Below are 26,671 nucleotides of genomic sequence, written 5' to 3' on the forward strand. Positions count from 1 at the left end.
TTCAGGTGTTTCAGCCACACCCATTGCTCACAGGTGCATAAAATCCAGCTCCACAGACAAACATTGGCAGTACAATGGGCCACACTGAAGAGCTCAGTGACTTTAAATGTGGTACTGTCACTAGATGCCACAAGTCAGTTTGTGAAACTGACCCTACTAGATCTACCTTGGTCAACTGTAAGTGTTATAATTGTGAAGTGGATGTGTCTAGGAGACAAAACAGCCCAGACAGACTGTTTCAGGGTTTGGGCTAGGCCCCTTACTTCCAGTGAAGGGTCATCTTGATGCTACATGACACAAAGACATCAGCGCCTGACCTCACAAATGCTCTTTTGGCTGAATGGGCCCAAATTCCCACTGTGACACTGTTCTGGGAAGGCTTTGTGGAAAGAGTGGTGTCTGTTACAGCTGCAAAGGGGGGGGGGGGGGGGGCAACTCCATAATAATGCCCATGCTTTATGGAATGGAACGTCCAGCAAGCTCATATAGGTGTGATGGTCGAGTGTCCACATACCTCTGGCCATATGGTGTTTCTCCTGGTGGCACTGCCTTGGGGGCATTACCCTGCTGCTCCTGTTTCAACTTTGTGCCTTAGAAGAGTGGCGGCCGTTATCTCGTAGAGTTGAGGCTGTTATTTCGGACGAATGGCAGCTGTTATTTCAGAAGAGACTCACAGTTTCTTCTGCAGACTGATATGATGGGCAGTCTCTGTTGGACCAGCATGTTCTGGTCAGGACCATCAATATGACAGCAGTGGCTTATGCTGACAGGAAACAAATGACCCAGTCCGTTTCCCTTACGGATCTGAACCCACACTGGACAGGATAAGCTTTGGAGGGTCTGTCACTGCTTCTAATTGCTCTCTACTGGCCCAGGAGGCATTGGTTTGTTGTAGGGATCTATTGTCTCAAGTCTTCAGCCCAGTCTGTGAGGATCCTCCACTGAATGTCATTGAGACAATACAGACACCTAACACCCCCCTCTTTGAGGGCTTTCTATCTGCATAAAGCTTTCAAGTCCTAGTTTCAAGATAGGGAGGATCCTCCCATCCAAAGATCTGCTGCTGACATCCAGCTCTTATGCAAGAGCTCAGTGAGCAGTGACTCAAGAAGTCTACAACATTTGAGAAGTCTACATTATTTAAATCTGTCCTGGACACATTCTGTGCTTCGTTCCTTGAGCATCTGGACCTGAGAAGGGGAGATATCTGGAAAACATTTAATGGAATCAACAGGGCTTCTCCACCGTGTTCACAGAATTGGTTCTTTAATTGGATAAAACACCATAAAACTGCTAACAGAGACAGACAGACAGACACCTTCAACAAAAAGACAATCACTGGCAGAATATCTTTAAGCCAGCAGGTCATACATTAATATTGTCATTTTATTTATGGTTGATTCACCAAATATCCCAATATGGATTTTTGTCTGGCTTTGTGTTCATGTGTTGAGTGCCTATAATAGTATGATTGTGTGCTAGACAGGCACTGCATTAAAGGAGCTTCCACATGCTCCTTCTCCAACAACGGTGTTGCTGAAGTGTCAGCTTGCAGCCAATCAATAGCCAGCCTTTCTCTCTAGCTCTCACACTGTCTAGACGCCGGGTGACTGACTGCTCCTATGGAAGACAGAGGTCTCAAATAATAATGATGCATCAGGATGGAGAACAAAGATACAGCTCTGAGTTAGAAAATATGTACTAGATATTATATACTTTAGTGAAACCAAACCTGTCTTGATCGAATGGCAAAAACTGAATACTACTTACACACATTATCTGATTGTGAGGTGAATCCTAACAAATTCTAGAAAGCAGTAAAAAGCCTGAAAAACAGTTCCTCCTTATTTCCAAAATAAATTGTTGTGGACTCTGGGCTCATTACTGACCGGAATGCAATTGTTGATGCCCTCCATCACCTCTGCAATTCAGCAGGCTGTCTTTAAAAGAACAGCCATCACCACCCAAAACATAAATGAAAAAGGAACGGTTGGTAGACATGTATTTGTGTAGGGCTAAAATAACATTTTAGAAACATCTAAAGTGAAGGAGTCTGAATACTTTCAGACATGGACGTCACTAGAGATGTATGGATGGGGGTGGCTAAGCTATTAGGGGCATGCTCCCTCAGAGATTCTTTTTAATGGCCCCAAAACGTCTTGGCATCATGCATTTTCAGAGTACAATATGGCTATTTGGTCAAGTTGGCAGTCTGGTTATAATATAACACTACCAATTTGCTCACAATAGGCACATATCAACCAATGCTACTTTCTCCTCTCAGATAAATTGCAGGTCCTAAGTATGTTATTCAAGTACACAGACTACAGCCCAAAAATGGCAGTATTTAATAAAGACTTCACTGAGAGAGAAGACATATGCAGCAGATTACACCATAGACAGTTTTATAGTTAACCCACTGTCAATTTCACCCCACTCTCAATTATGTCCCAAAATAAACACTGAAATTCAAACAAATAAAACATCTTAAGAGGAATATTTTCCACGCAGGTAAAATAAAACAAATAGTTTGTTTTCAAACACTTAATACAATAATAGTATTACTAAATTAATTAACTACAACATACTAATGACATCCACAAACACAGTCAGCAAAGACTCTAATTTGCAAACTCAAAGCTCTCTTAGCTGCTCCCCATATATTCTTGCACCTTTACTAAAGTATAATTTCACCCATATTATTGCTTCTCTTTTGCCGATTTGGTGGGTGGGAGAATCAAAGTGTACCTTCAATTTATAAAGGGGAATCAGAGCATACTTTCTATTTATAAAGGGGAATCAAAGCATACCTTCTATTTTTAAAGGGGAATCAGAGCGTACCTTCTATTTTTAAAGGGGAATCAGAGCGTACCTTCTATTTTTAAAGGGGAATCAGAGCGTACCTTCTATTTTTAAAGGGGGCACATTGGTCAATGACCCTGTTGTGGCTTGGAGGCCTAAATATTTACAAATGTCAGATTAATTTTGCTTGACAGCGATAGGCAACAGTCAATCAAAAAAGGCATGTCCTCTTTTCCCATCACACTTGATTCGGCTTTGTGGCGCAATTGCTAAATGTGCACATTGACAATCAGAATATGTTAAAGTGCAGGTTCACATCCCTTTACATTGGAACAGCATGTCAGCAAACACAGCTCCTGACGTCAATTACCAAATGCTACTTTCATTTTAAAATGATAATTGGCAGATTCCATCAAATCAGTAGTGATTTCAAAATGGAAAGGTGCATTGGAGTTCCAATTTAAATTTTTCCATCACAAGATTAGCAAACAGTAGCTGCCTGGAAATGAAAAATAAAGATGACGTGAAAAAGATGATTCTAACTTTTGAGAATTGTGGTATTTATTTATTCAGGTTAGTTAGTTAGTCAGGCAAAATCTTTGATTGGTTAAACACTGGAGGAATGAAGGAAACTTTTAGCAGTTGTTAAATGACTAAAAAGAAATGACTGTGCCTTGATTTGAATTTGATATTTTTTGCTAGGACATACAAACACAGTATGTTGAAAAGAGTATTTTAGAACAAATAGCAAAGAAACCGTTGGCAACAGTACCTGCAAAAGGAGGTAGTCTTGACAGAACAATTGGTGTGAGTTTCCATTGGTCCATAAAGTGTTTGATCCCAATAAGTGCCTCTGTATAAATTCTACAGGAGCCATCGTTCCCTGGAGTAACAGTCAATGTTTTCATACATACACAGTCCCACTTTAGAACTCAAAAACTACTAGAAATCTAAAACCTTGTCTAGCACAAAGTTAAGTTAAAAGGGTTCTTTGGTGTTGTTGGGCAGTTGGTCTGTAGGGGGAGAGTAGTGCTGTTTCTATGGATGTTCATGCAGTGGCTAGCAACACGCTACCTCCATTAGCTAGACATCAGCTGAGCTTTCTTCTGTAAAAGGAAACAAGCAGAGCAAACCAATCACAGATCAATACACAAGCAGAAAAAAACAAAAAAACAATCACAGGTCAGTATACAAGCAGAACAAGCTAATCCTGATCAGAATACAAAAAATGAAAAAAAAAAAGATCAGGCAGACAGTTTAGTTTATCAACACAAAAACAGCAGTAATGCAGATTACACAAATGAACTGAAACAATTGATCTAAAGCTGTGATCATCCACAGAAATGATAACTACAGGGCTCTGGGTGAATTCAGTGTTACATACTAGAGCAAAATGTTTTGCATAAAAAATGTAATTAACTTTCTTAGACTAATTCAGCTAAAACCTTTCAGCAGAGGAGGCTGTCAGCAGGGATTGCTGGGAGACCACATCATGACTACAGTTCACTGGGATACCATCTCCTCTCAGAATGGCAGTACATTTCCAGTTATCCATGTAGTTGGCTGGCAGAGAGAGGGAGACATCAAATTGTGGTAGATACTAATTATAGATCAGGTGTAAATTATGTGAGACCAGAGTACCACCAACAAATCCTTTAAGAAAATGTCTTGACCTTTCCAGAGCCAGACACAGGCACTTTAGTATAAAGACTACAGTATTATACCTTTCCAGAGCCAGACACAGGCACTTTAGTATAAAGACTACAGTATTATACCTTTCCAGAGCCAGACACAGGCACTTTAGTATAAAGACTACAGTATTATACCTTTCCAGAGGCGGACACAGCCATCATCTCCTGAGGAGGCCAGCAGAGTGCTGGTGATGTTCCAGGAGACTCGCCACACTTGGGAGTTGTGGTTGTCAAACTGGGCTAGGACCTGTATCTCCAGCTTGGTGGGGGTTGAAGAGTGTGTAGCATCTCTCCTGAAGACATAAACCAGCAGGCTCAGGTCAAAGGTTGGAGAAAGGGTACCGCTACCCAACACCGATCAACATCAGGCATTACCCATCAACCACAAGGATAGTGATGAGATTTGCAGCAGATTCGTGCAGCTAAATCGCTGGCTGAAAACTGAGTTCTGCCCGTGGCAGGAGGTAGAGTTTGGAGATAAAACAATTAATCAAATCAGTGACTATGAAATGCTACCAAATGAACCAGAATTCATTCAGAATGCAGTGAATGCAGTATATTGTTTCACAGACATTGACGCCTTTTTTGGAGGTTTGTGCAAAATCGTTAAGAATAATATAAAACCAGTCAGCAGACCACCAAGATGAATTGGTTTGGTCTTGACTCTTAGTTGACTGTGCTTGGGGATGGGTAATGTATTAATGTTCCAGTTCCAAATCAACACAAATGGATAAGAAAAGGTCTAAGCCATCAGGTGCCCAGTTTAGGAAAAGGAGGGAAAAAGAGGAGAAACGCACAAAAGATGAAGGTATGAAGCCATGTCATATCTTAATGAGGATAATGTAATGCAGGTAAAGAAATAGGCTAGTATAACACTGATGTTTGTTTCTTGCTACCCTGTTACAAATAGGACGACTAGATTCAGTTCTCTGTCCAACTAGCTTACGTAACATTGGATATCATTTCAGTTTCATCATGATAATGTGTGTAGCCTGCAGCTAAACGATTACAACCTAACTGGCACATTATTGACTTGGTTAACTTTCATTGAGGTGACATCATAAAAGTTCTGTGATTGTATTTACTAGGTCCTGAGTTCAGTAAAGGGAATTTCCAATGATGTAAGCCAACTTAAAATATGTCTATATTATGTGGATATTTGGTATATTTTGTGATATAATGACAGTTTTGGGGTGTCTTATGCCTAGAATTAGCCAAGGAGGTTGTATGGTTAATTTGGTTCCAATTCTAAAAGTTTCATTAATTGTGCATAATGACATGTATATTTAAGTGTGCAACAAATGTATTTCGGGTGTCAAACTCGTATACTGTAGTTCAATACAAATTCAGGGGCACTTCTTATAGATTTTGAAGCACCGTGTGACATATGCCAGGATGAGGAGCCTTTGTGCAGTTTAGTTTTGTGTATTTTTTTTTGCAATAGGGTAATAGTATAAACATTTTTTCACATTATTTGCATTTATATGGTAAAAATTTCTATTCATCTTGTACTTTTTTAAAATATTTATTAGTCTTTTTGTACCCTCATTTCCAAATGAATTGTGACGCTGCGTAAAATGTAAATAAAAACAGAATGCAAAGATTTGCTAAATCATTGCATCTATATATATAAAATTGAAAATAGTACAAAGAAAACAAAATGTTGAACCAGAGAAATGTTACTGTTTCTGGAAAAATATATGCCCATTTTGAATTTGATGCCAGCCACATTTCAAGAAAGTTGGGACAGGGGAATGTTTATTATGGTGTTGCATCTCCTCTAAATTTAACAATACAGTGTTTGGGAACTGAGGAGACCAATTGCTGTATTTTTTTGAAATGGTTTTCCCTTCTTGCTTGATAAAGGATTTCAGCTGGTAAACAGTTCAGGGTCTCCGTTGTCATATTTTCCCATTCATTAGCCAGGTGTTTTCAGTGGGTGACATTCTGGACTTCAGGCAGGCCAGTTTAGCACCCAGACTCTTCTACAATGGCGCCAATCTGTTGTAATACATTCAGAATTGTCGTGTTGAAATAAGCATGGCCTTCTTTGAAAAATACTTTGTCTGGATGGCAGCATATGTTGTTCCAAATCCTGTATAAATTGTTGAGCATTAATGGTGCCTTCACAGATGTGTAAGTTACCCATGCCACGTATACAAATGCACCCCCATACCATCATGGATGTTGACTTTTGAACTTTTTGCTGATAACAAGCCGGGTGGTCCCTTCCAGCCCAGAGGACGCGGTGTCCATGATTCCCAAAAATAATTTCAAGTTCAGACTTGTCAGACCAGAGGACAGTTCTCAATCTGAAAAGAGCTCACACCCAGAGAACCTGGCAGCAGGTCTGGATGTTGTTTATATCTGGTTTCTTCTTTGCATGGTAGAGTTCTAACTTGCATTTAAGGATGCAGCAACATACTGTGTTCACAGAATGGTTTTTAGAAGTGTTCCTGAGCCCATGCAGTGATTTCCACTACAGAACCGTGTCTGTTTTTAATGCAGTGCCGTCTGAGGGCCCGAAGATCACGGCCATCCAATATTGGTTTTCGACATTGTCCCTTGCGTACATTTCTCTGGATTCAGTGAATCTTTTAATTATATTATGTACCATTGATTATGAGAGCCCCAAACTCTTTGCAATTTTACATTGACAAACATGACTCTTAAATTATTTGCCAGGGCAGTCTTTCACATTGTAGCGACCCCTTCCCCATCTTTACTTATCTTCTCTGGGATGCTCTTTTTATACCCAATCATGTTACTGACCTGTTGCCAATTGACCTAATTAGTTGAGATATCCCACAATGTTCTTTTTTTGTACAAACCTTTTAGCAGCAGAACTATACTGGCAGTTAGAATAAAACTAATACTTTCACGCACCGAAACAGGCTGTAGAACAGCAGCGATAAAAGCTGGTGTGTGTCACCATGACAAGCGTCACGCCTGTGAAATGCGAGCACCGAAATGCAAGAGCTGCAAGCATGTTTAGCAAAGGGAGGAAAGAAGTAACCTCGCAAAACATTTCACTGACCATCACATGGCATTCTAATTCAAAGGAATAAATGAATTCAGGAATAAATTTATTAATTTAATTCGACAGAAATATATGCAATTTACATGTAACTGCAGAAGTCTGTTGCCTCAAGTACACAAAGTGTGGCCTCTGCTATGCTGAAACAGATGATTAATGATTAATTTAATCATTGGTATTGTTTCAGTATCGAGTACCATGATACTTTACTTGGTATCAGTCCAAATGTTGGTACTGCAACAACACTAATACCGTGCATCTGACAAAAAGACTGACTTGAGAACACAAAGAACTTCCCTGACCTAGTATCAATAGGGACACAGAATTTTGATTCTGTATCGCTCAATGCGTCCAATCACATTGAAGCAACTTAAGGAGCTACTTCTTGTGCTTGGTCAGCCATAATTAAACATAATTAACAGCTTTCTATTCTCCGGATGCGTACCAAACTCACTAAAAATAGCAGAAATAAAAACTCTTCTGAAAAAATCTAATCTGGATGTGGATATATTGCACAATTATACGCCAATATTGAACCTCTCATTCCTCCCAAAAACCCAATGCCTTCTGATTTACTACCTAGAATTTCTAAACAAACAGCTGGAGGCAGGGCTTTCTCCCAAGTGCTCCTTTAATGTGGAATGAGTTGCCAACTAAGATTAGAGACGCAGACTCTGTGCAAACCTTTAGATGTCAACTAAAGAGTCATTTCCTCAGCATGGTCTATGTTTAAGTGTAGACTGTCCCAGGGGTGTGAAGGTGAATGGAAAGGCTTGGATATCAGACCAAGTGTTGAAACACCTTAAAACTGAATTAGAAAATATGCTCCTAGAGAATTACATAAATTACAATCTGATAAAACACATACACAAGGTTTAAGACATTTGTATTTACAGGTTGCAGTACCTGATTTTCAGAGCTCCAGAATTCAACAAATTCAAAACTTTACAGGCTGGTGAGATTAGGTTGTGGCTGTATTTCACATATATTACTGTTTTTGCTTCATATTTGTACTTAAAATGCTCATTTAATTTAGAGGCAGTGCTTTATTTTAAAGACAGGCTTGATTATATACAGTAGATAGGTCAATAAGCAAAGGGTAGCCTACGTTGTTTCATTCTCTATATAGTAATCAATGAATTTTATACCAATAGCTAGCTGTGATCACAGTAAGACAGGTTGCTAGCTGTGATCACAGTAAGACAGGTTGCTAGCTGTGATCACAGTGACAATTAAACTTCAAACATCTATTTGAGACCTACCTCATTGGTATGAGTTTAAAGATGCGAACATCTTTGGTGGCAATGGCAAGTACATGAAAGGAGCGGCCCAGGTTTGGGGCAAAGGCCAAGTCATGAACTGGATCGGTCACAGTCATCAGGGTCTCGGCTTTGGCGTACTTCCTAAAAATCATCCATAAAGTAACAAACAGGATTGACATTTTTCATTAACATGTAGCATCCACAGTACAGTGGTCCAGTAACAGATACACTCTAGGCATGAGATTACAACCATCATGTGGCCCTTTAATAGCAATGGCACTGAAATACAGAGTAGAATAGCAGATATGCTTTAAGTGATACCAACCTTGTGTGGTCAATGTATTCATAGATCTGGACCTTCCCACTGTACACAGCACTGCTGTCATCAGAGCCTACTGCTATCATGGGAGGGTGAACACGAGAGCTGCAAGGACAAAATCACAGGGAACCAGAAGGGGGGGCGTTTACACTACTGTGCTGGGGGTGGGGGGCGTTTACACTACTGTGCTGGGGGGGGGGGCGTTTACACTACTGTGCTGGGGGGGGCGTATACACTACTATGCTGGGGGGGGTTTACACTACTGTGCTGGGGGGGGGGGCGTTTACACTACTATGCTGGGGGGGGCGTATACACTACTATGCTGGGGGGGGTTTACACTACTGTGCTGGGGGGGGGGGGCGTTTACACTACTATGCTGGGGGGGGCGTTTACACTACTATGCTGGGGGGGGGCGTTTACACTACTGTGCTGGGGGGGGTTGTTACACTATGCTGGGGGGGGGGTTGTTACACTATGCTGGGGGGGGGGGGTTGTTACACTATTACGAGGGGGGGTGGTTATGCAGACTACAACAGATTACAACTGATAATTGACACATGCAGCCTGCCACAACGTGAAGACTGAACATACGCTCTTCTTTCCTTGGAATAAAGACAAGATTTGGGCACCACCTACTGGTCACATTGGTGAATTTCAATCAGTTCTAACCACTCAATACCATGTCCTCACAACTCAACACAGGTTAACATCGTCCCGATAGCCCTCAACACAGAGGCTATCAGGGCTTAGAGGTTTGGATAGCCCAGTTCACCTCAACACAGGCTTCAGATGTCCTAGATGGTTTTGGCAGGGAGTTTTCAATATCAGTCAACGGTTTGATTCCTGCATGGGATACATGATGCGACTAAATGTCCATAACATGTCCATCCACTTAACTGGTCTGTTAATGTGCACACAGTATTTCTGGATAAGCGGTCTGCTAAATGGCCATAATAGTTCCGCTGTAAGGACCAACCTGGAGGGGTTCCAGGAGATGCAGCTGGAGCTGAGTTTGCAGGAGATCTCGTGCTGCAGGGACCACTGGCTGAGGTTCATCACGTCTGGAGCCTCGTAGATCCTCACCACCCCATCCGCTGAGCATGTCGTCAGCATCAGACCCATGTGTTTAGGAGCGAACTTGACATCTGTCACAGACGTCCTGCTGTCAACCAAAGTGGTCCTCTTGATCTGGGGGCACAACAAGTCAGAAAACAGACAGGATATCAGTGCTGCATGTAGGGACATAGATGAGCATGGCAAAACACTCATACAGCCTACCTCATAGATGAGCACGGCAAAACACTCATACACTTTCTAAGTGACTCCAAACTTTTGAAAAATACAGCACCGGAAAAAAATAAAGAGACCACTGCACCTTCCAAAAAAGTCGAAAAGGAAGGTTTTGAGTGAGGAACAGAAGGGTTAAAATTAAGAGACCAACAAAAGGTGCAGTGGTCTCTTAATTCTTTCTGGAGCTGTATACACAAACGTTCAAAAGTTTGGAGTCACTTAGAAACTTCTGAACGGTAGGCACTTATTCACATTTCGTGACAGACATCATTCTCCTTGACAGGAGAGAATAGTTTTGTTCATCTGGATAGTAAACTATGCATCCTTGGGGGAAAACAATGCATGAACGGTTTGTTACCACAGAATTATTTGTGTTTATGCATTCAGGGGCTGGTTGGGTTTGAAAATGTCACTTCACTCATATAGTTGAACTGTTGCTAATCAGTTATTAGAAATTGCAGGAGTGTGAAAATTAATAAACAGCTAACCTGCATGCGCACCACTTCTGCCTGGGGAGTTTATACAGACGGATCACAAAAAACTATAGATATTACAGAACTTTAGAAACAAGAAAAGGAACAAGGAAAGCCTAGTTCGGCCGGTAAGCGATTACAAGTTATGAACAAGGTATGATCCATCCAGGCTAATTTCAGTAGGGAGAAATGTTTCAGATAATTTGTTCATTTAGTTATTCCCCAATGAGAACAGAGGATAGTGCACTCTAATGAGCATCACATATAGCACGGAGAAGAACCAGGAGTTTCAGTTTTAGAAAGTCAAGTACTAACAGGGGCGGCAGAGTAAAACCCTGTACATAAGTACTTCTATGAAGTAAGCACTTCTATGAAATATTTTCAGTTCACTTGTTGGAATGCACCTCATTCTGATATTTACATTTGAGTAATTTAGCAGACTCACTTATCCAGAGCAACAGGAGCAAGAAGGGTTAAGTGCCTTGCTCAAGAGCACAACAACCACATTTCTGTTGTCGGCTCAGGGATTACAGCCAGCAACCTTCATTTCAACAGCCTAAGACTATGTAAATATACAATGGCATGTTGGTAATAAGAAAAATAAAATATGTATGAGGAACAACAGAAGTGCTCTTTAAGACAAGCACACTAATTCCCCTACGCTTTTTATTTTTAAAAATATTTTTACAATTCATCACTATCAAACCCCCCAGTGGTGTCATAGGTCAGTTGTCCTGCCTGTGATGTCACAGGTCATAGGTCTGCTGCCCCTCCCCGTGGAGTCACAGGTCATAGGTCTGCTGCCCCTCCCCGTGGAGTCACAGGTCATAGGTCTGCTGCCCTCCCCGTAGTGTCATAGGTCTGCTGCCCTCCCCGTAGTGTCATAGGTCTGCTGCCCTCCCCGTAGTGTCATAGGTCTGCTGCCCTCCCCGTAGTGTCATAGGTCTGCTGCCCTCCCCGTAGTGTCATAGGTCTGCTGCCCTCCCCGTAGTGTCATAGGTCTGCTGCCCTCCCCGTAGTGTCATAGGTCTGCTGCCCTCCCCGTAGTGTCATAGGTCTGTTGTTCTTTGTTGTCATAGACCCCCTAGTTGAGCCAGTAACCAAACAAGGGGTTCAGGCTACAGTGTGGAAGGCATTACTCCACCTAATGACCCATTAACATTACAGCCTACAAGACAGCCATGCAAGGGCAAACGTGTCCAGAGAAGCCATAGTTTTGTGCTACATCAGCTCTGGCAGAGTAGGATTGAATCCTGAGACTGGCCCACTTCACCCACCCAGTGACGGAGTCCTCTCTGTTTGTCACTAGACTCCCCAACAATCTCCTCCCATACAGCAGCTGTCCGGTCAAAGGAGCAGGAAGCCAGGACCTGACCAAACTCTGGGTGAGCCCAGGTCACCCGCCATACTGATCCACTGTGGGTCTGGACAGAAAGAATGGAATATGATGTCATCAAAACAGCCATTCCCCCAAGCAACATGTAGCTTTTCACACCAAAAATTAGCGGCCAAAGCACTTAAGTATAGTTTAGTTCAGTCTTAACAACAAAGAAACTGCATTGTAATGTAACTAAATCTGAAGTTCAGTCTGACGGTCTTAAAAGTTACCTTCCAGTTGGCAGTGCAGATCCATTCCCCATTTTCACTCTTGTCCCAAACCTTGTATTGATAAAACGGATAGCACTATCTCAAACAGCTCCGTTGGCAACGAAGAACTAGCAGATTTGTAAAATGTGTCATTTGTAAAAATATTGTGAGAGAATTCAAACGGATTGGTTTGCTGTTGTTAGATAACTACTGTAGGTACCACGTACAGTTCCGATAGCGGTTTTTCGCATTTTACCTTGACACTTTGATCACTGGAGCAAGTGGCCATTCTCCGGCCATGGAAATCATAGGAAACATCATGAATCAGGTCCTTGTGGTCCGCTGCAATACTACGAGCTAAAAACATTTCCCTTTGAGGACGAAAAGTCACAATTACTTGCTAGATAAATGTAACAACAATAATCTCGCGTTACTTGTGAGTTTACTATGCGACGAAACATGTGCCACTGGCTAGCGAAATTTTTCTGAAAAGTAGTTTCACTGCTAACGACACATTTTGATTAAACTACGCCACCACGTGACCAGACGGTTACGTTGTGTAAATAATTTTTGCCGCAATGTGTCAATGTTTAGTATGTAGTCCCGAGCTATTTTAACCCTCTATGGCACAAAAACTACCTTTTTGGACCTCACACTGCTCCGTTTATTTATTTTTATATAAAAAAAATATTCATTAAATCACCTGACTTGTTTTTGTCCAATGAAATGAGGGACTGAAGTGTGTGTGGCTTTTTGTCTTTGGTGGAGCAGTCCTTTCAGGAAGCAAAGCGGCATGGGACACTGTGCCACCAATTGGTAGATGAATGTCTCCTTTTAACATGTTTACATGGAAATAGTGCTAAATAAAAAAATGCATTAATGTGCATGAGTATGTAAAGAAGTATGTTTGATTGTTAAAAGACTTATTTCATTTTTATTTATATACTAAAACTGTGTTTTTTGGTTAGTTGACTCAGGGGCAACATTGTGCAGTTAGACCTTTTGTTCATGCAATATCATGCTAGTGTGAAGCGAACAACTTTCGTAAGTGCCTAAAATGGGCTCGCCAGTTTTGGAACTGGACCTTGGAACAGTGGAAGAAGGTCATCTGGTCAATTGACGGCCATGTATGTGTGACCTGTTTACCTGGGGAAGTGATGGCACCAGGATCCACTGTGGGAAGATGACCAGCCGTGGGAAGGAGTGTGATGCTCTGGGCAATGTTCTGCTGGGAAACCCTGTGTCCAGGCATTCATGTGGATGGGAAGATGACCAGCCGTGTGAAGGAGTATGATGCTCTGGGCAATGTTCTGCTGGGAAACCCTGTGTCCAGGCATTCATGTGGATGGGAAGATGACCAGCCGTGTGAAGGAGTATGATGCTCTGGGCAATGTTCTGCTGGGAAACCCTGTGTCCAGGCATTCTGACATGTGCCACCTACCTCAACATTGTTGTAGACCAGGTACACCCGTCATGACAACAGTATTCCCTGATGGCAGTGGGCCCTTTCAGCTGCCACACATATTGTTCAGGAATGGTTTGAGGAACATGATGAGTTCAAGGTGTGTCCCTGATCTCCAAATTCCCCAGATCTCAATCCAATCCAGCATCTGTGGGATGTGCTGGACCAAAAAGACCAATCCACAGTGGCTCCAGCTTGCAACTTACAGAACTTGAAGGATCTGCTGCTAACATCTTGGTGCCAGATACCACAGAACACCTTCAGAGGTCTTGTAGAGTCAATACCTCGGCAGGTCGGCGCTGTTGTAGTGGTGTGGGGGATCAACAGCATTAGGCAGGTGGTCATAATGTTTTGGCTCATTGGTGTATACCTGCACCCAGGCTATCCCCTCCACTCTCACACACACACACACAGGCTATCCCCTCCACTCTCACACACACACACACAGGCTATCCCCTCCACTCTCACACACACACACACAGGCTATCCCCTCCACTCTCACACACACACACACAGGCTATCCCCTCCACTCTCTCACACACAGGCAGTCATTTGGATGTTGTTTTGCATGTTTATATGAAATGTGAGAAACATTTATATGTGGTGTTAGTTGTGATTAGTAGTAGTTTGATAATTAGGATTCTAATTGTGATAGGTTGGAACCATGGTTGATGTTTATCAAAATATAACTTTTTCTGATGCATATATTGCTTGTTTTCCTCATTCCACTCATATGTACTATAGAAAACCTTGGTGTTTCAGTATCCTCGTAGCACACTGTTTCCCTGAGGCAACAAACCAATATCTGGTTGGGGGGGCTTATGATGGATATATTATCAGGGAACCCCAAGCTCCCAAAAAATGGGCTGAAATATTATTTCCCCCAAAAAAGTAATGCCATAGAGGGTTAATGAAGTTTTTAAAACTTAACAGGGCCGATTTTGCAGGCACAGATCAAGCCTAGTCCAGGACTAAAATCGTTCTCAGCTGGCCTCACGAACATTCCTTAACACGAGAAGAGGTGGAGCACATTACCTCGAGTCACATTAAAGTATCTTTGTTTTTGACACGAAAGGACCCCAATCTGACGCAAGCGCACTAAACACTTGTAGTGTACGTCAACTAAGCTAACCGTCTTCTGTACGCGGGGATTTTGTTGAACGTTATGAGTTAAATCAATTATAAATATAATTTAGATTAATAACATTTATTTTTGAAAATGGACCAAGAATTCGAGGACATGGATTCCGATAGTCGGTGGCAGAGTTTATACATAGTAAGTACATGTAACAAGCTAGCTAGCGGTTGGCCTATTTGCTAGCTTAGCACCAGTTAGTGTCAGCTGCTATTTAAGCACGCAAATAGCAGCTCTTCGGAGAACTCGGCACGGATGTTAACGGATGCTTGGTTGGCTTGTTGAATAATTTTTTAAGTGTTTTACTGTCTTTCTTTAGAAATCTCTAGCGATGGAACACAAATACTAACGACTTAAACCCGACAATGTGGGGTTTTTAGCGTTTGCATGCGGTAACTAATTAAACAGAGTACGTATATTCTCGCTTAGTTTCAACCTGAACCACGTAATTGCCTCCTTGCTAGTGATCGGATATTCGTCGTTCCACTGAAACGAAAGATAAACATAACAAAATGTAGTTGCGCTCGGCAAAAGCACATCAACAAAGGCCTGTGTATAATCCATATGGACTTTACAGTACTTACATGTTGTGGTTCGAATGTGTCCCTCGCTATCAACAAACGTTTTTAATACAGTCAAATGCGCGACAATCTGCGTTTTGAGTTATTGGAGTTGCGCTACCTGGAGAAAATGTCTTAGTTGTGGACGAAGTTAATCTAATTGCTAAGAGGTTTATCTAGCTGAGAACAATTAGAGTAGTAATTGTAGCAATAATAACAGGCAGTCAGATACAAACATTTTGTCTACTAATTGCTAAACCTGCTCTGGTTTTGCCAAATTCGGCTAACTAACCGATAGTTTTAACAGCCTACTGTAACATGATGCACAGTTCCATCAACAGCCTACTGTATCATTATGGACAGTTAACAGCCTACTGTAACATGATGCACAGTTCCATCAACAGCCTACCGTATCATAATGAACAGTTTTAACAGCGGACTGTAACATGATGCACAGTTCCATCAACAGCCTACTGTATCATAATGAACAGAATCAACAGCCTACTGTATCATAATGAACAGTATCAACAGCCTACTGTATCATCATAATACAGCAGGATGTTAGAAAAAACGTTCATCAGTAGGCCGTTATAAGAACCGTTTGTGAAGGTACAGTAGGCTGTTAAGGGAACCATTCATAGTCGTTGAAGACTGACCTGTTTCTTCTGCAGGATATACGGAATCAGTCCCACGAATGCCCTTTCAAAGTCGCAAAATATCCAGAAAATCGCAACCGTAACAGGTACAGAGATGTCAATCCATGTAAGTGACTTAAAACCCCTCTATATCCTGTTTATTCCTTAAACTGACTTCAAACTCTTCTATATCCTTTTTATTCCTTGTACTGATTTCAAACCCCCCTGTATCATTTCTATTCTTTATGTGATATCCATACACATCTTTCAACTGGATATGTGGTTCATGTAATGTTTCTCCTGTTTGTAGTCGACCACAGTCGGGTTAAACTGGAGAACTCTGAGAATGACTACATCAACGCCAGTCTGGTGGACATGGCAGAAGCCCAGAGGAGTTACATTCTAACTCAGGTTAGTTCTGTTCTCATTACATTACATGGACCGGTCCCCTTGCTTCGCGCCTGTCTCTGGACCGGTCCCCCTGCTTCGCGCCAGGGGAATTAAAACTAAATAATAAAACTAAACATCTCCATTTAGTGAGGACACAGCTTGAATAAAAGGTTTTAACTAGTCACCCCTAAGATGTAGGCTTATTTTCCTGAATTCTGGAGCACTTAGGGGGTCTGGGTTTAAAAAAAAAAAACATACTTTTGAAAGCCTTCCAGACATCTTGCATTTTATTGATACCTTTATAAATATGATTTAGGAAGATATTTAAAATTAGTCAAAAGAGACACTCAACTCTTGAAACAAGATAGTCATTAGGCTGTAACAGCCCTAACCAGTTGGAGAAGGCAGTTCCAGTGTGGAACACCCAAGATGTCTGGAAGGATCTGTGTTTTAACCACTATCATGTTTTACACTGAAATGCCTGTTAAACAGGAAATGGATGATGTGTTGAGGATGGGTGGTTTTAGGGGGAGGAACTGACCGTATCTCATTGTTTCGGTTTTTGCACTCAAACTTTCACTGCTCAAAAATATTAAGGGAACATAATCATCACAATATAACACCAAGTCAATTAAACTTCAGGGATATCAATCTTTCCAGTTAGGAAGCATAATCGATTGTAAATCAATGTCACCTGTTTTGGTGCAAATGAAACTGAAAACAGGTGCACTGGAAAGACAACATCAAGACCACCCCAAAAAAGGGAATGGCCACAGACATTATTGCCCTCTCCTTATCCTTCCTGACTGATTCTGCTCTAGTTTTGCTAGGGTCCTTGTCACTACTGGTAGCTTGAGGCGATGAGGAATAGGAGGAGCCCTGCCAGAGCCCTACAAAATGACCTCCAGCTGGCTACTGGTGTGCATGTTTCTGACCAAACTGTCAGAAACCGACTCCATGAGGGTGGCATGAGGACCCGACGTCCTCTAGTGGGACCTGTGCTCACAGTCTAGCACCGTGCAGCTCGAATAACTTTCTCCAGAGAAAACCAGAATTGGCAGTTCCGCCATTGGTGCCTTGTTCATCTCACAGATGAGAGCAGCTTCACAATTTGCTCATGTGACAGATGTGAAAGAGTCTGGAGATGTCGTGCTGAACATTATGCTGCCTGCAACATCATCCAACATGACCGGTTTGGCGGTGGGTCTTTAATGGTCTGGGGAGCCATATCCTCAGAGTGTTGCACAAATCTCCACGTGCTAGCCAACGGTTCCCTGATTGCTGGTAGGAACCAGGATGAAATCCTCAGACCCACCGTCAGACCTTACGCTGGTGCAGGACAATGTCTGGCCTCATGTGGCCAGAGTGTGTAGGCAGTTCCTGGATGAAAAAGGCATTGATGCCATTGACTGGCCCTCACATTCCCCAGACCTGAATCCAATTGAGAATCTCTGGGACGTTATGTATCAGTGCATCTGACGCTGCCAAGTAGCGCCACTAACTGTCCAGGAGCTCACTGATGCCCTGATCCAGGTCTGGGTGGAGATCCCCATGGACACCATCCGCCATTTCATTAGGAGCATGCCCAGATGTTGTTGGGAGTGCATACAGGCACGTGCATATTGAGTGCCATTGAGGAGAACTGGGGCGTGACTGAGGCCTTTAGACTTGTAATCCACAATGACCTCCTTGGTCGTCTTTGCATTGAGGGCCAGGTTGTTGTCAGTGTACCATGCCGCCAGGCACTTTTCCTCCTCCCTGTAGGCTGACTCGTCATTGTCCCTGAGGAGGCCTACCACCGTGGTGTCGTTTGCGAACTTGAAGATGGTGTTGGAACTGTCCTCACTGTTTCACGTTTAATGAGGGTTAAATACTTGGGGAATAGGAACAGGGAAAGGTGATCAGATGTAAACTCCCGAGGCAAATAAAAAGCCCTGAAACTAATCATCAGGTACTCCAGATTGGTTGAGCAGTGACTCACAGTTAAGTTAGTGTCTATACACCTAGTTGTGTCAGCCCTGTAGACATCGCACCCTTCTAGCTCAATTGCATTGTCGGGTATGTTGTTGTTAAGACACGTTTCCAAGAAAATCAGGACGCTGCAATCCATAATAAATTTTTGTCGTATTTTGCCCATTTTGTTTGCCAGTGACCGTACATTAGCTTCCCACGCCTTTGTTTACCATCTTGACACCGCCTCTGGGTACTTCATGTGAAGAGCGTCTCCATGGGCATCTTTGAGATCTTTGTTGCAATTTGCTCCGATGTCCAGGAGTTCTTGTCAAATGTATAGCGTGTGTGCTAGGCTGTACTACATGAATAAACTAAGAACTATTAAGTAAATGACTGCTAATTTGCAAAAACTGGGCAGACGTTGGGGCTCGCAAAGTACACATGCCGCCATCTTGGCTACAAATCCCTGATCGAAATAATTTGAGCCAGATCGCCATTATTTTTAAAGACAACGCTCTATTTGCACAATATTCTGATAGCAAAATCATGTTTCTAATCTGAATAAGGTATTTTGAGGCCAACGTTAGATATGTCTCAACAAATACCATGGGAATTATGTCCATCTCCATGGGAATTATGTCCATCTCCATAGGATTTCAGAGCATTTGACAGCTCTGCGGAAAGTTACAGGCACAGATTATTTACGGAAACTCATTTGCTTCTAAATTTCAGTATGTTTAAATCTAGTTTGGAATTTGAACAAATTTCACAGCATTATTATTTAATTGTCAAACAAGTCTCATTTCAGTCGCTTATTTGTCACATCAACTCTGATCAACCAAAGGAAATAAACACCCAAGCATGTGTAAAATTTCAAATATCAAAGTCACATTTTGTAATTTCCAACCATATTTACTAATTAGATAATGCACATAAAAATGTATGGATATAAATATCTCAGCTGATATTTCGACAATTAACGCTTTAGTCTGATTACAATTGCCTATGTTGTACATCCCTGTACCAAACTTGCCTGCTTCGGCAGTCTTTTCATGAGCAACTTGGATCAGCGGGGCATTGTCACCCCTGCATGAAGAGCCAGGCTGGACAGCATAACCTTACCATTACAGCAAAAACATCTGCTACCAAACTGAAGGGAATCAGAAATTATTACATGTAAAATAATTACAAAAAGGAATATATTCTATTTGGGGAGTTGGTATTGTAGTGTAAAAAGGGCTTTAAGTTGCCCATTGCATATTAAACATTGAAACACATGTTCCTATGTAAGGAAGGCTATGTTAAATAACTAGGCTTTTCTGTGGTCTGGCTGGCCTCAGTTGCACCATCACTTGTTTTTTTTTTAATCCAGGATATCGGCTTTGCCTTCGACATTTCGGACTCACATGCTGGAGTTGCTGCCGGTTTGGGTGGCTTTTGAATCTCGTGCCACATGACCAAACACTCAGTAATGTCTTATTGTAAGAGCGAGCGGAGGCTTGCTGTTTTCTTGGCAACAGATCATATAGGTCACACAATATTAAGCTATTTAATATGCTATTAATCCATTTATTTATTAATTTGGCATATTTCCCACCAGACATTTTCGCCGTTGACAACCACATCTGATACCAGTGAAAATCCGGTATTTGCCAGCAAATGTAAACCCTGAGTTGGTACAGCCTGTGATTTCAATTGATTACTTTGATTTTCAGTGTGAGATTGAATCCACCCCTCAATTGGTTGGTCATTTTGGTTTCCATTGACTGCTGTCATGTCATTTTGTTCTCAACTACTTACACAATGTACAGTAAAGATCTTGATCTTTAATATATTTCGTTCAAGAGCCGATGTGTTCCCTTAATTGTTTTAAGCAGTGTAGTTTTGTTATGATGATAGTGTTATTAAGCAGGGTAGTTTTGTTATGATGATAGTGTTATTAAGCAGTGTAGTTGTGTTGTTATGATGATAGTGTTATTAAGCAGTGTAGTTTTATGATGATAGTGTTATTAAGCAGTGTAGTTTTGTTGTTATGATGATAGTGTTATTAAGCAGTGTAGTTGTGTTGTTATGATGATAGTGTCATTAAGCAGTGTAGTTTTGTTATGATGATAGTGTTATTAAGCCAATAACTGACTACAATGCTCTTTTGTTCCCTCTTACTATGTAATCATGCTTATGTTGTGTGTGTGTACAGTGTATATATACTCTGTGTGTGTTCTGTGACAGGGTCCTCTAAGGAACACATGTGGTCACTTCTGGTTGATGATCTGGGAACAGAAGACCAAGGCTGTAATCATGCTGAACAGAGTCATAGAGAAGGGATCAGTAAGTCTCCTAAATCACTCCTCCTTTCCTCTAAACCACTCCCACACTCATATATCCAATGCATTTTTCAGAAGTGTCCCAAAGCTGTGGGAATGAAAATGAGCAAGAGTGTAGAAGCTAATTAGAACCTGCGGTGGCCCCTTTGAGCGAGTCTGCACCAATGCAAGCACTGTGTTAATATGGAATCCCATAAAGCACTGCGTTATTTTGGATCTTGCACAATTTCACTCAAAAGAAGGGATAGGCATGTCTAATATGATGGGCATTTCTGTTTACAAATGATTTCAAGACATCACACATATATAAAACAAATGGTCCTATTGTTCAATTGTCAATGTTTATCTTTTAATATAGGATGATTTATAATTCCATGCTTGTTTTCTTAAGCAACTCTGGATCATTAATTGGGTCATGAGTTCCCATTAAGTTTAGCTACTGCCAACATATTAGCTTACCTAGGAGTCACTGCTATGTCATTATAGGAAGTGCTTGCAGTAGAACGTTGGCGATGGTGGATGATATGATGATCTGATGATCTATCTGAATATATGTATATTATTCAGACTAAAAGCTGAACATGACTGTGACTGGCTGAGTAATTAGTTGACAGGTTGGCCAAATCTTTTTTTTTTTGTCTTTCCTCCATGACAGGAAAAGTGTGCTCAGTATTGGCCGACAACAGACAAGCGTGAGCTGTCTTTCGAAGATACACGGTTCCTGGTAACGCTATTATCAGAGGACGTCAAATCCTACTACACAACCAGATTACTGGAGCTGCGAAACACTAACGTAAGGAACTGAGCTAATTCACCTAGCATTGATCTGTCTCACTTAACCCTAACATGGTGGGAATCTGATGGCCAAATGGAATCCTGTCTATGTGGTCTGGTTACGGTTTGGCAGAAGTTTCCTGTTTCTACTTGTTTCAGTCAAAGACCATGCTCATAGCGTGGCACCGTGCCCGTGCCGTGGCGTCTGTGATGCAAAGCAAACTCAGACTTCCCTTTATTCGGTGTGAAGGGCACAACCGTTGACCCCTAGCGGAGTACTAGTCTACCTGCTACATGGCTCTTGTCCTGTGTCTCCAGACAGGGGAGACGAGGGAGATTTACCACTTCCACTACACCACATGGCCTGACTTTGGTGTACCAGAATCCCCAGCCTTCTTCCTCAACTTCCTCTTCAAGGTGCGGGAGTCTGGCTCTCTGGGGGTGGAGCATGGCCCGGCGGTTGTGCACTGCAGCGCTGGGATTGGCCGCTCAGGGACCTTCTCATTGGTCGACACATGTCTGGTCCTGGTAAGCCCTGGTTACCTCATTTGATTATTGGGTTAAATTCAATATTCAAATTGAACTGAAGAATATTAATCAGTGTCACAACCAGCAAGTCTCTAAAGACTTCAACTCTTCTCCAACATTAAACATCTCTCCCTCTAACCCCTCTCTCGCTCTACCACTCTCTCTCACATTGTACCTCTCTCCATCTATCACTCATTTCTCGCTCTCGTTCTTTCTCCACTGTCTGTCTCTCTCTCTGTGGTGTCAGATGGACAAGAGGAAAGACCCATCCTCTGTGGACATCAAGGCAGTTCTGCTTGACATGAGGAAGTACCGGATGGGTCTGATCCAGACTCCTGACCAGCTCCGTTTCTCTTACCGGGCTGTCTTGGAGGGGGCCAAGTGCATCATGGGAGACTCCTCCATAGTACAGGTAGAGCACCCACGGCGTGGCTGGTTTAGCGGTTAGGGAATTCATCATCGTACAGTTGGAGTTCATCTGCCAGTCTGTCTTCCCCTTGTTACCCCACACTTCCTCCTCTCAACTGTTCATCCTTCCTCAGAAGATGTGGTGTGAACTGTCTAAAGAGGATCAGCAACCGGTTTCTGGTTGTGAATCCAGTCCACCCGTCCAGCTGACCTCCAAGTGTTCTCCGGAGAAGTACAATGGCAGCCGGGTGTCCCTGGGGGAGGAGGGGGGGGACTCTGAGCTGGGGGGGAGGAAGACGGAGTCACCATATAAGGAACAGGATGGGGACGTGAGCACAGCTAAGTAAGTTTGGTCACAGTATGTACCTGATAACCACACTACGGCGTCTCCCAATTATGACATCATCAGTACATGCCATAATATTAAATGCCCACAACCAAGCAACTGAGTGAAGCTAATGTCGCTGGATTAGCAGCTAAATACCACCAACTTGCATTGATTGACTTGTCATTGTGATCATAAAATACAGCATTAAATGTTGAAATATTTCTTTAAATTATGAAATAGGTCACCATATTATGAAAGGCCATGATTTTATAAATTAAAAATATAAAAAACATTGGGAAATACAATGTATTATTATGAAATCTCAAATTATATAAAGGGGCATTTAAAAAAGATTTCCTAATAATGTGCCACTTAAAATAATGTATTTAATTTATTATTCAAGTTTGACTTTGGTCCTCCATATTGCTGTGATCATGAGGTTTTTCCTCTTTTGTTGCGGAGGTATGACAGTTGAATTACATTATTATTTGGTACAGTTGATCCTACCGGTGTGAAAAATTTGTACATGTTTACCTGATGTACTGGGTTAATGCCTGACAAGCCTAGTCCAGCATACTTCATATATTCCTGACAGCCAGGGAAGCTGTGGCCCGGAGCCACTGTTTGAGCTGGCATCACCCAGCCTCAGCTGTCCCTGCCCACTGCCTTTTAGTTGGTAGGAAATCTCAGCTGATATTTCGACAATTAACGCTTTAGTCTGATTACAATTGCCTATGTTGTACATCCCTGTACCAAACTTGCCTGCTTCGGCAGTCTTTTCATGAGCAACTTGGATCAGCGGGGCATTGTCACCCCTGCATGAAGAGCCAGGCTGGACAGCATAACCTTACCATTACAGCAAAAACATCTGCTACCAAACTGAAGGGAATCAGAAATTATTACATGTAAAATAATTACAAAAAGGAATATATTCTATTTGGGGAGTTGGTATTGTAGTGTAAAAAGGGCTTTAAGTTGCTATTCTAAACTTAATGGCAAAAAACCATTTGATTGCCACTCTGATTGGTGCATCATGTTGTCTGTGTTGTATCCACAGTGCTCGTAAGAGACCCAGAGACGAGTGGCTGTCAAACTCCACAATGAAACAAGCGGACCCCAAGCACATTACTCCCAGGATTACTTCATCTGAAAAGAAGAGGAAAAGGTGATTATCCATTATGATTCTCTGTCTGTACTGCCACATTACCCTCATTATCATTCTGCATCACAATGTAACCACTATCATTTTGGACCAAGATAAATTATATTATTTTAGGAAAAAATAAATTACTAGTTAATACTCTGTTGTAGACTAATAGTTTCTGTGTGGAACATAAATCATGATCTTGTCAGCTCCATAACAACAATAATGACCAATACCATAGGGTCCCTCTGTCATTCCACTTAATGTATTCCACAGATGATGTCTGTTGTTTTTCTGGCTCTGTCCCAGTAACAGATGAGGGTCTAGAAGGGTTGACACTCTTCTTTCTGCTGAAACTTAGTTATGCAAAATGGTCACTAACGTATCTTCTATATACATAGCTAATGTATATCGTTTGATAAGATATCCTTTCTGCTTCATAGAGATTCCTGTTTTAGTGTAAATATTTCCTGCTATTGAGCACACTTTTTAATCCAAAGCAGTAGTCATTGATGCGTAGCCTTGAACAGAACTATTCACTAATATACAATTCTGTTACAAGGTTCTTCTGATACATTTACTAATAGAAGGCTGTGGCTTAAACCCCCTGTTCTTCTCTTGGACAGTTTGGGCTGCATTTGCTGTACATGACATTGTTGCTGGCTGGTGCAGACTGTAACTTTGTCATCCTGTGATAGCCACACCCCTTCCTACCGACAAGATGATTTCATAAAACTGACTCCTGGCTTTAAAACGAATCCCCCAACTAGTGCGTCATCATAAAGGTCCCATTGTGTCTGGCGGTTTTGTTTTCTGTAGCGTGGCATGTTTGTAGCATGTCTGTGGCGTGTCTGTGGCGTGTCCATGTGTTTGATTCTGTCCACTGATACATTGGCTGTTTGTCCTGTCTGGTCTCAAATCTGGAAGTGCTCTAGTTTACCAACGTGACATTTCACCATGTCTGCTGATCTCCTTTACAAACAGATCCTGGACTCAGAATCATAGAAGTTTCTCCATCTATTTTAGACCAGTGGCCATGACCTTGGCAAAGCAAACTAAAGACATTAAGCCAATGTGATTGTCTTTCTGTGGCAACATGTTCTTACGTGCGACCAAATCTGAATTTACTCCAAAGATGTGTTGCAGTGCATTATTTGGGCCTTAACAGTGATGTGGTAAGGCCTGTAACCAGAAGGTTGACTCCCTGAGTCCATGAGGTGATAAATCTTTTGCACCCTTGAGGAAGACACGTAACTTTCATTGCGCCTGTATATTGCTCTGGATTAAAAGGTCTACTAAATGGCATGTTGTTAGGGGTCCAATGAATGCACATCTGGAATTATACCACTCATTTCAGTGACAAACTGTTTGGCATTGAACCAGCAAGAGCACCAACAGATCTGAGAGCAGACCTCTGCTGGAGATGAAACTACAACTGACCTCACATCTGTAATCATGCCAGCACAGCTGTCTGTAGGTGACAGCACACCATGTCCTCACAGCCAGCCAAGCCCAGAGTGGGCGTGTCCTCACAGCCAGCCAAGCCCAGAGTGGGCGTGTCCTCACACCCAGCCAAGCCCAGACTTCTACTGACATGTTGAGGGCTTTAACCTGGTTGTGGGCTGGAGAATGCGCTTTCTTGGTTCATGCATGTTTCAGTTGATACCTGGATGGGAGTGCAATGTGATAAGAATGGCTTTGTGTATTGCACACTTGTCTCAATCTTCAACTCTCAACTATTGGGAGTTGCTGTGATTAAGCTTGGCCACGATCGCAAGTTGGACATTATGAAATTGGGGAGGGAATAGAACCAGTGTTAATGTATATGACAAATGTTTAAGACTAAAAACCATACCTGTTTTTTGGGTTGTAACAGGGCAAGAACCAGTGACAGCTAACAGACTCTTGGCTTCTGCTCCATCCACATCTGACTACTGCTGGGATGTCCTGGTCACGGATGTCCTACCCCACCAACCCATCTGTCCTGGCTTGTTAACCCTCTCTTAAAAAACTGTTTACAGCAAAAGCATCAACATTCTTTGAAAGAATAACATTTTACACAAACACCAGCTGTGACAGCCTCTATTGCTCCCAAGTGGGGAGGAGTCACAATAATGCATCGCGATTGGTTTGGTTGCTTAAGTATTTTGGACTTTTCTTACCTGTACCTGCGTTGTTCATCTTGAGTTGCTTTGCATCAGTGTTGAAGATGAACATATCTGAATTAGGCCTGCTATGCATCGCCAATCTGTAATGCTGTTTATACTGGTATTTTTTAGAGAAACCTTTTTAGAGGGTGAAATGAAATGTTATATTTTTTATAAGAAATTACTTGAAATTTCTGACTGTGTGAAGACAGAGTTGAGTGACATGTTGTGTAGCTGTTTCCACAATGTATATAGTGTACTTAATGTTTTTTTGATTTGGTTTAGAAGACAACTGCTTTCATTAAGTTTTCCTTATGATTGAAGTCTTAATGTCCTTTTCAGAGTGTAATCTAATAATAAAACTGGTATTAACCAGTTTCCTAACAAAGTCTCTATAACAGGGCAGTAGCTAATGTGGGGAA

The 26,671-nt window shown here is 41.9% G+C and overlaps 2 protein-coding genes across 6 annotated transcripts; one reads left to right on the plus strand and one right to left on the minus strand.

The window, feature by feature from the left end:
* Positions 1-1,249: 1,249 nt before the first annotated feature.
* Positions 1,250-13,179, minus strand: seh1l (SEH1-like (S. cerevisiae)). 3 transcript variants are annotated; one of them, XM_029122740.2, is made up of 10 exons: positions 13,165-13,179; positions 12,718-12,832; positions 12,483-12,533; positions 12,152-12,298; positions 10,088-10,299; positions 9,118-9,216; positions 8,793-8,933; positions 4,629-4,786; positions 4,248-4,365; positions 1,250-3,908 (listed from the first exon to the last, which is right to left on the minus strand). In XM_029122740.2, exons 2-10 carry the CDS (start codon positions 12,826-12,828, stop codon positions 3,893-3,895), a joined length of 1,053 nt encoding a protein of 350 aa, XP_028978573.2. In that variant the 5' UTR covers positions 12,829-12,832; positions 13,165-13,179; the 3' UTR covers positions 1,250-3,892. The 3 variants fall into 3 exon arrangements, with proteins under 3 accessions (XP_028978573.2, XP_028978572.2, XP_028978574.2); XM_029122739.2 differs by lacking the exon at positions 13,165-13,179 and adding an exon at positions 13,101-13,125; XM_029122741.2 differs by lacking the exon at positions 13,165-13,179 and having other exon boundaries at positions 4,227-4,365.
* A 1,823-nt stretch (positions 13,180-15,002) lies between these two features.
* On the plus strand, positions 15,003-26,633 carry ptpn2b (protein tyrosine phosphatase non-receptor type 2b). 3 transcript variants are annotated; one of them, XM_010865150.5, is made up of 10 exons: positions 15,003-15,199; positions 16,290-16,380; positions 16,564-16,664; positions 20,826-20,924; positions 21,576-21,713; positions 22,013-22,222; positions 22,470-22,634; positions 22,768-22,973; positions 24,016-24,123; positions 25,979-26,633. In XM_010865150.5, the coding sequence occupies exons 1-10, from the start codon at positions 15,143-15,145 to the stop codon at positions 25,998-26,000; spliced, it is 1,197 nt and encodes a 398-aa protein (XP_010863452.1). In that variant the 5' UTR covers positions 15,003-15,142; the 3' UTR covers positions 26,001-26,633. The 3 variants fall into 3 exon arrangements, with proteins under 3 accessions (XP_010863452.1, XP_010863451.1, XP_010863453.1); XM_010865149.5 differs by having other exon boundaries at positions 15,004-15,199; positions 22,765-22,973; XM_010865151.4 differs by lacking the exon at positions 15,003-15,199 and adding an exon at positions 15,331-15,467 and having other exon boundaries at positions 22,765-22,973.
* Positions 26,634-26,671: the final 38 nt, after the last annotated feature.

This window comes from Esox lucius, chromosome 10, assembly GCF_011004845.1.
Source record: "Esox lucius isolate fEsoLuc1 chromosome 10, fEsoLuc1.pri, whole genome shotgun sequence".
Taxonomy (NCBI): Eukaryota; Metazoa; Chordata; class Actinopteri; order Esociformes; family Esocidae; genus Esox; species Esox lucius.

Coding starts and splice junctions, on each gene's coding strand:
- ptpn2b (XM_010865149.5), top strand. CDS start 15,143: ATGGACCAAGAATTCGAGGACATGGATTCCGATAGTCGGTGGCAGAGT. Junction 20,925..21,575: donor GAGTCATAGAGAAGGGATCA/GTAAGTCTCCTA, acceptor CCTCCATGACAG/GAAAAGTGTGCTCAGTATTG. Junction 22,974..24,015: donor GGGGACGTGAGCACAGCTAA/GTAAGTTTGGTC, acceptor TTGTATCCACAG/TGCTCGTAAGAGACCCAGAG.
- seh1l (XM_029122740.2), bottom strand. CDS start 12,828: ATGTTTTTAGCTCGTAGTATTGCAGCGGACCACAAGGACCTGATTCAT. Junction 12,299..12,482: donor TCTGCACTGCCAACTGGAAG/GTAACTTTTAAG, acceptor CTTTCTGTCCAG/ACCCACAGTGGATCAGTATG. Junction 8,934..9,117: donor GAATACATTGACCACACAAG/GTTGGTATCACT, acceptor GATGATTTTTAG/GAAGTACGCCAAAGCCGAGA.